Genomic DNA, 13,045 nt, shown 5'->3' with positions numbered 1-13,045 from the left:
TCAGTTACTGTTACTACCACAGCAGGTACAGAAACCTCTCCAAGATGACTGTGCAATTACAAAGAGCTCTCAAAGTTTTGGGCCAGACAGTCCAATTTGATTTAGATTTAGGAAGGAGGTGCCTCCTTGGAAAACTAAAAATTGAGCTTGCTGCAGCCTTTCTGAATCTCTCCCCTAGCCCAAGAGAGCGCCTCTGCTTTGACAAGAACAGAGCAGAACTGATCGCAGCAACTACGTTTCTAGAAAAAGAAGGGAAAGCTCCACAACCCCCTTCTTTCGGCAACTCAGCTGCCTTTTGCCAACTGCCAGCAGAAATACAATTCACTAGGATACATGCTAATACACGGTGCCTGGCTGCTGAAGACCTCTCCTTCCCCTTGCTCTCCCCATCACCATGCCTCCGCTACCTTCTCCTCCTGGATGCTTTGGCGAGTCAACTCACTTTCAAAGCTTTCTGCCCGCGTCCCAGTTTCTGACCCCAGGACTTGCATCTCTGCTCGCGTTATCACTGGGCCCAGCCATCTAGAACAGCATCTCTGTAACTAGGGGTTGTTTTCAGAACAAATAGCTTTTTCTTTGTTGTGGCTGCCACACAGACACGTCAATAAATGTGCGTGTTGTAAGAAACAAGAATATACTGGCACAAAACTCACAGGGAAGCTCTCAGTGCCTCAGAAACCTCCTAATGCAGGAAACAGATAAAAGGTAAAAGGGAAAAAAAAACCCCAAGACTGATGCAAGAACTCTGAAGCAGAAGTATCTCTTATTAATAAAACACATAGACCTAGATTCGGATCCCAGTGGCTTTTCATACCATCACAAGAACAAAATCTGCAGCATCAATACCCTTAACACCTATTCTAAAGTTATTTAGAAACCAAAGGTACTCGAATAATTTTCTCTTTTAAACATAACCAAAAGGCTGACTTAAACAACGCAGGCACGCTTGAGTTTTTAAAAGGATACATTTTAAAATAAGCACAAGATTAGACCTGCCATACACGGTCAAAGCATTCACCCATCCACTCCAGCATCCATTCCAGAGAGGGAACATGAGCAGGTACCTCCAGAAGGAAACTCCCCTGGTCGGCCGAACGTCCAAGTCGTAACTCGGTACAAATTTCATCCCAGTAAATCAGCGTCTGACAAGCTGCCGCACAGCAGCTCAGAAAGCACACGCCTCGGATGCACCAAGCACATTGCACCGTGTTAAAAAGTGCAAGATACATAGACAGAGGCATTATTCCCCATTTAATAGCCCAACATTTTTGTTTTAACAACTAAGTCTGCACAAAGCCAAGTTGAATTCCACATACAACTTAGAGTAACTCAGATCTTCTGTGTTGTCTTTCTCAAGCATTTTTGTTCTGGCCTCAAGAACTGAAATATCCAGCCAGTGAACTTTAGAGTGAGGATTTTCCTTCCTCTGAACATTACTCAGTTAATTTTTTTTAAAGTCTATTAGTCTGTAATAATGAAATGACTAATTCGTCAGTTCTCCGGTAACATAAAACTGGAACAGCTCATTTGGTTACACATGGATATTTCTTAACCTGCCCCCACAATATCTCCGTGAGTTAAATTGCCTCCGTCCCCTAAATGAAGAAACTGAATCATGAAGTAGCTGGTCCCTGGCTTTTAGGGAGGCACCACTCCAGGGCTCACATTGTGAGGACACTCCATACTGCAAAGTAGATCCTAGGCTTTCACAAGAGCGGGCCCACTTTTTCAAGTATAAGGAACACCAAAAAAAAAAAAAAAACCACAAAACCAGACAAAGACAGAAATAAGATAAAAAGCCCCACAGTACACCATGTTTGAATTACACCTAACGTTGCTATTATTGCAAGACCTCCAAAATAATGATTATTAAAACGCTGCAATATCTGGACTGTCTTCACTTACCGTAAGGCAGCACGCGAACTGGTTTATTTTGGCTACAGGCAAAGTGCAACATTGCTCCTAGGAAGCCAGCTGATGAACTCTCTGCTCCCAAACAAACCTTTGGGCAGTTGCTCGCACATACCAGGCTAAAACCAACTTTATTCTCCCTGCTCCCCCAACAGCTTACCATTAAACAACTAAACCATCCTGCATAGCTTTGACAGAATAAATACAAAAAGCAGTAACAAAAATAAAGCAGAAAACACAGGGAGGAGAAAAAAACAAGCAGGTGAGGTGCACAAAAAGCAACGGTTTTTAACCGGCACGGAAAGACGTGGGCTAATAGCAATTCAGGTATGACAGCGGCTGCACAGACAACCGATGCATTTAACAACCTGCCGCAATACCTGCATCGCCTGCACTCGCTGCATGGGACGGGCAGGGCTCTGCGCTCCGCGTCTGTACTGAAGCGGATCTTTCCCGTAAGGATTTATAACAGCGACATCCACACCGATGCTTCCCCCCCCCCGAGATCAATGAGGTTTTAAACAATTTCCCAAGGGTTAAGAGACACCCCCACCTAGGGCGGCGATGTCCCCTCGGGGCGCGGGTGCTCCCGGGGGCGGGGGGGGCCGAGGCGGGGCCCACCGAGGCCCGCAGGAAGCCGGGGCCGAGCGCCGGTCCCGCACCGCCGCCTTCCTGAAGCCGGACGAGGCGAGGCGCCCTCCGGGCCGGCAGCCCTCGGTGCCTGACGCCGCGGGGACAGCGGGCCCGCGCTGCCGGAAGCGCCGTGAGGTGAGCCGCCGCCCCGAGCTCGCCGCCCGCCGCAGGCCCGGCCCGGCCCGGCGGACTCCACAAAGGACGGAAGGCGCGGCCGGCAGGTGGGAGCGGGACTCACCGGGCTGAGGCGGTGCCTGCCGCCTCGGGGGACGGACGGGCTGAGCGGGGCGCGGCCGCCACACGGCGCCTCTGCAATGGCGGCGGCGGCGGGACCCACCGAGGCGGCGGCGGCAGGAGCCGGAGGGGGAAGCGGAACCGCCGCGCGTGGCCACAGCCCGCGAGGGCGGGCGGGGGCGGGGCGCCGCCCACACGACTACAACTCCCGGCGGGCACCGCGCCCGCGCAGGAAGTGGCTGTAGTGGCGGTGCGCGGGGGATCATGGGAGGCGCAGTCCGTCGCTCGCTTCGCTGAGGAGAAAGGGGCGCCGGTGGCTGAGGGAGCGGGTGGCCTCGGCGAGGTGCCCGGGCCGGGGAACCACCGTCCCGGCCTCACCCCTGAGGGCCGGGGAGAGCCCCGGCTGGGACGGGAGCAGGAGAGGCCCGAGGCACCGCTGCTCGGGGCCTCCTTCCCCCCTCCTCCTCCTCACACCCAAGGCACAGCGGTGCCGTTTTCGGGTCATGCCATCTAAGCTTTACATATATGTAACGCTTCTTTTTTTTCTAGGGCGGTGGGCTATAGCCAGCTGCAGGGGTAAAAGCCCACCCCTCTAGAAAAACAGAGGCAGACCGCTTCTAAACCGGCTCTTCTTCACCCCTCGCTTCCATCTTCTGGCATTTACATTCAAGATTATTTCCTCAGTGCTTCATTTCGTGAGGAAAACCGTTTCGGTTTGGCACAGCACAGGGACTTCATGCTGTGATTCAGTGTCTCCTCGAGGTCCGTCCCGGCTCACTGAGGTAACAGGGCCGGTGGCAGCCATGAGGTTGGGAAAGGTGTCTGAGAGCACCACGGTGGACATGCTTCATGTTCCTCCTCTGTGCTATGCTTGCTCTTCCTCTTGCGCTGAAGGTACTGGAAGGGGCTCATTTTTGTATCAATACAGCTCACAACAAATTAACCCTTCTCCCACCAACTTCTCAGGTCCAGAAGTCCACACAGCTCAGAGTTCAGCATTACCGGTGAAAGCAGCACGCATTAGCTACAGCAGCAGGACACAGCAGCTTTCCATGTTGCCACCTCCTACCATCAGCGACCTAAGCCACTACTCAGGTGCCCAGGTTCCAAGAGATGCGGTAGTAACACAGCTGAGAAAGCAGCGTACGTGCCCTCAAGGCTTCTCCCCGGAAATTACTGCGATACATTTTATCTTCCAGATGACTTCCCCAAGCATCCACCTGCCCTGCGGCCTGGGCCTCACTTCCTCTGTCAGTCCAGGCTTGACGCAACATCTGATTTTCCTTTCGGAAGGAGAAGGATATGCATCAGGCACCTCCTCTTCATGAAGGTCTTGGGGGAAAGTAGCAGCCTTCCACTGTGGCCTCAAACCTCCATGCAGGTCCAGGCACAAAGAGCGCAAATCAGACTTGCCAGCTTCTGTGCTTCAGCCAAGGCTTGGCTGGCTATCTTCTCTCCTACTCTCCACAGAATTACTGCAGAGCCAATGGTCACAGAAAACTTGCCCCTACAGACCTGTCTTATTTCAGCCCCGTTCTTCCAGGAACAGTACTCCAAAGTGACCCTGCTGTGGCTGCTGGAGACTGCTCTGGTCTGCTTCCTACTGCGGGCAAGGCCATCGTCTTCGCTTCTCTTTGCGTATCGCTTTGTTACTTTCCCATTCTGACTCAGCTCCCTATTTTATCCTCCCAGGATCAAGCTTTTGCTAATTCATCTCTGCGTGTACCTCTCAAGAAACCACAGCAGATTTCTGAACTTCACACTTCCCTCAGCTCTACTTTCCTTTCCTCTAAGGTGACCTTACTTCTCCTTGCTGCTTCAGCCTTGTACCCCTAAACCCACTCAGCTCCTGCCCCAAACCATTTTCAGAATCCTTACCCCCCTCCCGTTCGTCTGTCTCCTTCCCCAGGCACATCTTTTTAAACAAACTAGGAGGGTTTTTTTGTTTTGTTATACCCATTCATTTGTGATTCAGAAAGTCTTAACTCCTAACATGGCCTTTAACACCCCTGCCCCTTCCCCTTTTCTTTCATTCCTCCAATTCCATCCTTACGCACATTAACGATGGATACGTTTGTGTCCGACCCTTGTATCTATGTTCTCTTGCTAAGAACTCATAGCCACCTCATTTCTGTCTCCAAAGCTGCCAGAATTTTTCCACTGCCTTACGGCTCGTCCTCCGTATCTGCCAGTGATCCCTGCAGGGCTGGCACCTGCATCCTCCTGTGTCTGGCACACCATCACGGCACGCCTGCTAAATGCAGTGCTTGCTTAATGACAGTCGTTTCTGGTATGGGAGAGAAAGTTTAACTGGCAAATTCCTTCGTACTTAACACTACCATAGTTATTAGACTTATTTACAGCTTTTAAAGAAAAACTTGTCTACTATATTTGTAATACAAATGCTACGGATTTAAAACCAGCAAATATTTGCTATTTGCCATAACAAAAAACATCCGTTGAGAAGTTCTGCAACTTCTCCCACATTTTACATTCCTCAGAATCAGTATTACTCAAGTTCAGCTGAAAAGCTTATCGGTGGGATCTTGATGAATTTTAGATACACTTAGTGAGCCACGTGCCAGCCAAACTGATTAGTTTGCTGCACATTGAAACTGTTGTGAAGTCAACTATTTTAGTACTGACAGTGCTAAGCCCCCTGTAATTCAAGCCCCTCCTGCCTCAGTTTCTCCTACAGCATCTTACCACTAACGTGGGTTTCCATTCTCACATCCTCACTCGTACAGATTTCCAAATCATCCACTTACATATTTTTGCCACTTGCAATATTTTTTTCTCCTTTGTCCAGAGGACATTACCATTTCCTTTCACTAGGCTATGATATCAGGCAGCTTGCTTTAGCTGAGGAATTCAAGCTGTGATTTTCAACTGGTATTATCTGATGTTAAAAAAAAAAACAACTGAGCTTTCAGGCGTTAAAGACCTGCCAGAGCTGAGTGGCAATCTGGGATGTTGCCATTCCAAGGGTCAGACTGCAACACAGAATTACTTACCTGCATGAGAGAGAGAGAGCATGAGAACAAAGTCAACTCTGGGAATTAAAAATCCCCCTCGGAGACAAGCATTACAACGCTGGTCCGCAGCCCTGCTGCGCTGATGTGGTTAAACAGGCCGCCAAATCCCTCTGCAATTGTTCTCTCTCTAATTTCTCCCTTCCCCCAAGCAGATGCAGTGCATGACTCCTCTGAGGTAGCGGATGAAGTACTGGCGCAGCCATCATCATTCAGCACAGTCAAGGGAAAACAAGAGCCCAGTGTCAGAGCACTTGCCAACCTGTCGTGGGCGAAGTCACAAGACGAGCTCTCTATTGAATTCCAGCAGAAGCAGAAAGATGCCCAAGGGATCCTGAAGCTACAGCTGGACAGCGATGAAAGGACGATTCTGCTGATGAGAAGTCTCGGCTGCACACAGAGCCCTCAAAAGGAGGACAGAATTTGAAAACCAGAATTTTCATTCATCCCCCTCACACACGCACTCCCCAAAATCCCCTGCTTTTACTAACTTCCTCTCAGCTTACAGAGGGAATAAAATCTATTTTCTCCACCAACAGTCCCCAGGAGTTACCGTAAGCTCACAATGCCACCTACTGACAATTAGAAAGAGCAACCGAGCCCTTCTGTCAGTCCAGAGCAACTCAGGTTTTCCATTAAGTAATTTCCTCTCCATTTCCTTGTATTTATCAACTGTTCTGATGGCTGAATGCAAGTCTTCTAAATATTTGCTTCTAGTTGGTATCTTTTCACCAGATTTCATCTTCCAAGGGTTACTCTTTCCGCTTCTGAAACAGGGTGAAATTCCTTTCAAATTTGCTAAACTCTTTCAACTCTGACTAATTTGACCAAGAGCAGCTAATCCCTCCCAGTTATTAGAATGGGAGAGATTATTTAAGCCTTCTCCTGTCCCAGGTAAGCACAGAATGTCTCTTCACAAATTCATACATAACCCATCTGGACAACAAGCTTAAAGTTCAGAAACTTTAATGACAAGCTAATGTTTTTCATACCCTTAATAACCAATCCCTGAGTCCATTGGTTTAAATTCAAGAAATACAAACACCTCTGCAAGAAGCAGCACTGTCATCGAAGCAGGCTCTGGGCCAGGGGGAGGGAATCGGAACCAAAACTGCGGCAGTCCTTCCAGCTTTTTGCAGCACTATTCCTGCCCTCCATCTGCTTTGTCTCTTGACAACGCACCGAAACAGTCTTCTGGTGTGTCAAAGGTGTTTGTAAGAATTCGGCCAAGGGAACTATAACCCATTATGGGACCCTCGCACATTACCAAGATATAAATAACAGTAGAATAGGATTCATTTAGGAAGCTGATGTAATATTTAGTTAGTTTTGCTGGATGGAGGTCAGTCATTCCATATTTCTTTATTCTGAGCAGGTCATCGGGGAGAAGTGTCCATATTTGCATACGGCTGCGAGAATCAGACTGGAACAGAGCACCGTGGCAAGAAGAGTCACGACACACACTAAGGAACTATGTTGCCTGAGCCCTACTGGAACATGCAAAATCGATTCCTCATATGCCTACAAAGAAAAATAAATGGATGCACGCATTTAACGAGCCATTTCTTTTTGACTGCAACTTAGAGGATTAGTAACCAGACCACTATTTAATTAGCCCTCTGCTAAGGCTTCTTCTGGGATTCGAAATCAAAACCGAGATGGGACATCGCCTTTCAATTTACAGCAAACGGAGCGCCAGCCGCTCTTGCAGTACAAAGCTCAATAAATGTATCTGCTACCATTTTAAACGGTAGCTATTTATAGCCTCTGTATCTTTGTTCTTACAATAGGCTTGCCATTGAGGATATGTACGTAACACAGCATGGAAGAGAGCCGCTCTCAGAATGAGCATTTCACAGATCACCGAGAAGCCAGTTTTTTCCAAGACGAACAACTATTTGGTTTCTCCGTGATGCAGGAAGCTCCAAAATGTTTTTGGACAAGAGCTGCAGATATCCCAGACGTCTGCAGGTATCTTAAATATAGGAAGGCACGTGTGTTACAAAAACAACAGATTTGTTATGAGACAAATTAGTCTTATTTCTGAATCTCTATGCTACTGCAACCCTTTCGAGTATCAAAGGCAGCTGTTGACCACGCTAAAGATCCATTTTTCCTTGGTTTAGAACACAGAATAAAGAAACTTCACCTTTTCCTAGATACTTAGCCGATCAGATAACAACGAAACAAACAGAAGTGGCCTTTTTTTAACATGTTATCCCTTCAATCTTTGGGGTTTTACCCCTCCTTTAGTTAGATCATAAAGTAGTTTTCCACTTTGCTACTCCTCTGAAGCACCTATGTTGTAAAGACTTTTCTTAATTTGACCAGTGCCAATTATATCATAGAATCATAGACTGGTTTGGGTTGGAAGGGACCTTAAAGATCGTCTAGTTCCAACCCCCCTGCCATGGGGGGCGGGTTGGAATCCTCGAATTCTAAGTAAACTATTAAGGAGGGAAAAAAAAAGGTGAGGAGGGCAGCCATCATGAAGGGCTAGAAGAGCACAGAGTGACTACAAGCATGTCAGAAGGGCAGGAGGACACCCATTAAAAGCCAGTCAGAAAGAAAGAAGGGAGCCTCCCTAAGGGGGAATCACACAACTAGTCTTTTACTGATTAGTTCCTGCGCTATGGAAGTTGCTAATCACAGAAAAAAGGCAGCAGTTGTTAAACGAGAACCAAGAATTCCCACCAAAAACAAGAACTCACAGGTTTGTGCGTTACGCTGTACCACTGACAAGGGCCGACGTTTTTGCCTGAACAGGGAGCTTCCACTTCAGCAGGCTTCCAACACTCTGCTGACAGGCGATCTACGGGAAGACGTTAACGCGTCAGCGGGATCCAGCCGGGATGAAGCAATATGGCCTGCGAGACTTTTCCAAATGAGGCATCTTTCCTCCACAACAGCTTGACAGAATCTATTCCCTGAAAGCCAACAGGTGAAACAGCACTGACAGAAATGTGCCAAGCTAACCTGCGCGGTCAAAGTGGTGGCAGGCAGTCCTTTTCATGAACTTTGCAACTCTTCCCTTCCTGCTACAGTAGGCACCCAAGAAACAATCTCACCTGTGTGGTATCTTGGCCCTTCTGTCCTTAACAGGACAAACAATTCATCATTGGCCTGTAGACCCCTCAACTTTAGCCATATAGTTATAATTCTCCTTGTTGGCACTGTTGGCAAGAGCTCCCCTCCAATACTTCAAATGCTTTCATATGAATAATAAATATGTTTTCCTGCTCATAAGTAGTAAATATAGCAGAAAAATGGGAAGATTTCACACCCCTTTTTTAACTGACCACGTAGTCTTCCCTGCCTCTAAGTTTATCCCAGAAAATCATTGCTCAAATAATGCGCAAGTGAAGATAAAGGAGCTGAGAATCATTAGCACATTTGACTTGGCAGCTAGCAAGAACGATTTTGTGAAGGGAAGTAAAATTTGTAGCAAAAAGGGAGGCTTTCATTGTTCATATAACTTAAAATATTCATTGTCAGTGGATAGCAGGTTTCACAGGAGTCTCAGACTCCAACCATTCCAACCTTCAGGCACACAGTTTTCTACATTCCCCCCTTATACATAGGGAATGCAGGAAGAAAGTGTTAGAAACCATCAGAATACTTTGATTACTCGAAATATGGGACAGTGAATATTAAATACGCCCTGCATGGCTTCAGCTGCCAGAGAAACACTGTGAAAACGCGGTCTGAGCAGCTGACCTTCAACAAGCCAGGGCCTGCCGGGAGCGTGACAAACAGGCGAAAGAGCCCACACGGCTCGCTACAGTACAAGAGTACAACGGCAGCAGCGCAACACCAAGAAGACTGTTGACAATTAATCTGCCTTTGGTCAGGCAGCAGCAGCATTCAAAAAGGAAGACAACGTGGTCTTTATCAGGGCCACTATCTTCCCCTCGCGTTCACATGACTGCTGAGATCTCCATCTCCGGAAGACAAATACAGAATCAGATTCCAAGCTCTGGATTGCCCACGGTTATTACTCTCTCCCCCAAAAGAACACGTAACGAGAATCTCACTCTCGCAGCAGCAGACCAGTATTTCGGGGCTCTTCAGAACAACCAACGCTTCCTCACTCTCTTCTGCCGGCCGGTGGTACCGCCCGTGCACAGGCAAGGCAGCTCTAAAACAGCGAGAGCACCGAGGGTCGGGTTCCATATACAGGAGAACAAGAAGATCTGTGGCTACGTACTCGGGAGCCTCCACATCAATTACATCAGGAATTAACACTGCCTGCAAGTGGAGAAAGATACAGATGTGGTTGCAATCAGAATTGACACAAGGGAGGGATGCGGGGGGAAAAAAAAATTTATGAACATTTTGTGCATGATTCTGGGATTTAAGAGGCCACTGTCTTCTGCGGTAACCTACTGCAGCATCAGAAGGGAAAACTATTTTCCTCATTCTGTTTTCTAACACTGGGCCTCATTTCGTGGTCAGGAAGATCAAGTTGGAAATTCTGTCCTTACGCTGTTCCAAAATAACTTTTCAAGTCCCTCTCCAATGAGTGATTCTTACGTGTGACAAGTTTACAGTGCAACCATGCCTATAGCCAAACCTAAGAGGCATTACCTTAATGATGCGTATAAGCAAGGCCATACCAGCACTTACAAACATCCCAACAGCAGAAGTTGCCCGGAGTCTTTGCATCCATATGTTTTAACTGAATTAAGCGCCTAAGGAGATTACCTTAAAGCCACAGCCTTAGCACATCTCTCTACCCAAAATGCGAAGCAAAGACTGGAAAGCAACACAGAAAGCTGTGATGAAAACGAAGCCGTGAAGCTACTCAGTCTGAATGCGCAGGACGCTACTTAGAGCTCACCACCACCTCTTTTGTGGGGATTAACCTTCCGTCTTCTCAACCGGAACAGCTTTTACCATAGCTGCTCATCTGGGGCTGAGCAGAGTAGCAGTGGCTCCCTGGTACGCACGCCTACGTGTAGAAATAGCAGCAGCACACGACACAAAAGGCCCCGCACCGGGCGATGCTGATCAAGCGGAGAGATACAATGAGATGTCACGAAGGTGATACTGTGCGGGATTTCCTTCCAGGAAAAGGAATTAATCACCTTGGTCCAACGAGCCAGATAATGACCAGAGATTACAACTTCCTGAGCGTACTCGTCCTTATCTGAATAACTGCCAGATGTCTTAGCTTAGGAGTTGTTACCTTTGTTAAATTGTGCTGCTGCAGCGATGCCAGCTCGTAGGGATCCACGTAGATTCCTGGTGGAAGACGAGTTCTAGCTGCCACCGTGCATCCTCCTGCATCCTCCCCCACTACACCGAGTTCCACCTTCACCAGCAGGTCCCTTCAGACAAGCAACAGAACCAAAACGTTTATACCCGCGCTTCAAAAGATGGCACAGAGACCCCCGAGAGACGTACTCTCAAATGCGCAGAGACGACAAGCAGCTCGCACGTCCTGTGTGCGACAAATTCAGGAAACAGTTCCCCGTCGAGCCGTGCTGTCCTTCTCCGGTTAGGACGATGTCGTTCACCCTAACTCCACATCTATGACCAAAGCGAAGTTTCACTTCTTTGTTCACTTCTCAGAACTACCAACGGCCTCCACACAGATCTTGGAAAGGGGCCTCCTGTTCTTCCTCCGCTATAGCTTGTAATCGTTAATTACTTGATCATGCTAATACATTCCTAGCGCCTAGCCATGCCTACGGATCGCAGCTCAGTGAGTTGATACAACTGTGTACGAATTAGAAGAGAAGCTCTTCACACGTAAAATTACCCGGCACGTTATTCCGATGCAGCGCCAGGGTGACAACTTACCTGTGAAACCCCTCTTTCAGAAGCTCCTGCGTGACAGCGGCATCCCGACAAGCAGCCTGCGCATCTAAGATAACACAGAACGAACGAGTTAACGGCGTTTACAGAATAGCGCGTGTAATTATCACACGGGCAGACAACTTTAACAAGCGAAGTCGTATAATCTAGGAACACATCATCTGCCAAACCTCTCACAGCAGAAGGGAAACAGCATTTCACTGCGATCGACAGCAGAAAAGCTTTCTTCGCTCACCGACCGAGCCGTGCTTCCCAAATCCAGCACCCAGCCCTACAAACAAGCAGGCGCACGCAGCTCCACACGCGTGTAAATAAATATTTTCAAGATGAAAGCCCGAACCACCTGGCCCGAACCCTCTGATGTCGGTACAACGGGATCCCAGGTGCTCACGCTTGGATCGAGCGGCGGCGGTGCGCAGGGCTGGGCGCCGCACCGCCAGCGCCGGAGGCAGGGGCTGCGCGGAGGCACTTGCCCCACACCGGTGTTTACCGACACGCAGCCCGGCCGGCTTTAATCACCGCCCGAAACCTCGGTTGGGCCGAGCTCTAAGCGAGGGGAAGGGCCCCCACCACCTCTGCACAGGCCCGGGGCCGCCCGGCCGGCTTCACCCAGCCCCGGCTCCCGCAGCGGCGAAGCGCAGGGAGCCGCCCGCGGGCCCGGCTTCCCCCCACCGGGCCAACAGGGAGCTGCTCCCCCGCGGCCGGGCCGGGCCGGCACTTACGGAGGGCGCAGAGGAGCGCGGCCAGGCCGGCGCGGAGCACCGCCTCGCCCCGCCACCGCGGGCCGCCCGCCATGGCGGACCCGCTCCTCAGGGCCTTCGCTCCCGGTCCGGGCGCCGGCGGCGCCCGCCTGACCCCACGGGGCCTATCCGCCCCTCGCTCCGCAGCGCCGACGAGACCCACCGCTAAACGCTGCCCCGCCGCTTCAGCCTCGCCGCTGTCCCCAGCCCGTGCGGGGGTCCGCAGCGGCAGGGGCCGGCCAGCCGTCGCCGCGTCCCGCAGGCGCTGGCGCGGGCAGCCTGGAGGGGGCCTTCGGCGCAAGGGCCCGGCGGCGCGGCCGTAGCCATGGCAACCGCGCAGGGGAGGCCCTGTGGTGGAGCGGGCCGCGCCCGGGCCGCCGCCTCTCGTCCCCGGCGCCGGGAGGAGGCCGCCGCCGAGGAAGCGCTTTCCTGCCCGGTCCCGCCGGCGCCTGAGGTGAGGGGAAGGGGCGAAAGGCGGGAAGGACAAACCCGATCCTGCCCCGCTTCCCTTCCGTCTCAACGTTGAGGCCTCGACCGCGCACGGCCCCGAGGGTTTGCTCGTCTGGCGGAAACAAGCGATAGCAAAGCGGCTTCTTAACGGCAGAAGTGGTTCTGCTGCAGCACAGAAGTTGGCAGGGCAAAAAAACCCCCACCTGTTTGTGTTTCAGAGCTACT

At 50.2% G+C, this 13,045-nt stretch overlaps 2 protein-coding genes across 2 annotated transcripts in view; both read right to left on the bottom strand.

Annotated features, from left to right (window-relative positions):
* PAK2 (p21 (RAC1) activated kinase 2) overlaps nucleotides 1–2,846 on the bottom strand; it is a 42,939-nt gene extending 40,093 nt beyond the window's left edge. Inside the window, exon 1 of the mRNA XM_050902809.1 lies at nucleotides 2,783–2,846. The gene's annotated coding sequence lies outside the window, so the exon portion shown is untranslated. The remainder of the gene's footprint in view (nucleotides 1–2,782) is intronic.
* A 3,919-nt stretch (nucleotides 2,847–6,765) lies between these two features.
* PIGX (phosphatidylinositol glycan anchor biosynthesis class X) lies at nucleotides 6,766–12,425 on the bottom strand. Its single transcript, XM_050902814.1, has 6 exons — nucleotides 12,353–12,425; nucleotides 11,616–11,679; nucleotides 10,999–11,140; nucleotides 9,845–10,058; nucleotides 8,522–8,622; nucleotides 6,766–7,331 (listed from the first exon to the last, which is right to left on the bottom strand). The coding sequence occupies exons 1-6, from the start codon at nucleotides 12,423–12,425 to the stop codon at nucleotides 7,173–7,175; spliced, it is 753 nt and encodes a 250-aa protein (XP_050758771.1). The 3' UTR covers nucleotides 6,766–7,172.
* Between the last annotated feature and the right edge of the window lie 620 nt (nucleotides 12,426–13,045).

This window comes from Gymnogyps californianus, chromosome 10 (genome assembly GCF_018139145.2).
Source record: "Gymnogyps californianus isolate 813 chromosome 10, ASM1813914v2, whole genome shotgun sequence".
NCBI lineage: Eukaryota > Metazoa > Chordata > Aves > Accipitriformes > Cathartidae > Gymnogyps > Gymnogyps californianus.
This window is presented reverse-complemented; position numbering and strand designations above follow the sequence as displayed.

What these genes read in the sequence shown, in the direction of transcription:
- PIGX (XM_050902814.1), bottom strand. Translation starts at nt 12,425, where the DNA reads ATGGCGGGCGGCCCGCGGTGGCGGGGCGAGGCGGTGCTCCGCGCCGGC. An exon ending in CTGAAAGAGGGGTTTCACAG is followed by an intron (nt 11,141 to 11,615) that starts GTAAGTTGTCAC and finishes GCTTGTCTGAAG; the next exon opens with GGACCTGCTGGTGAAGGTGG. An exon ending in ACTGGTCTGCTGCTGCGAGA is followed by an intron (nt 8,623 to 9,844) that starts GTGAGATTCTCG and finishes GTCTTCCCGTAG; the next exon opens with ATCGCCTGTCAGCAGAGTGT.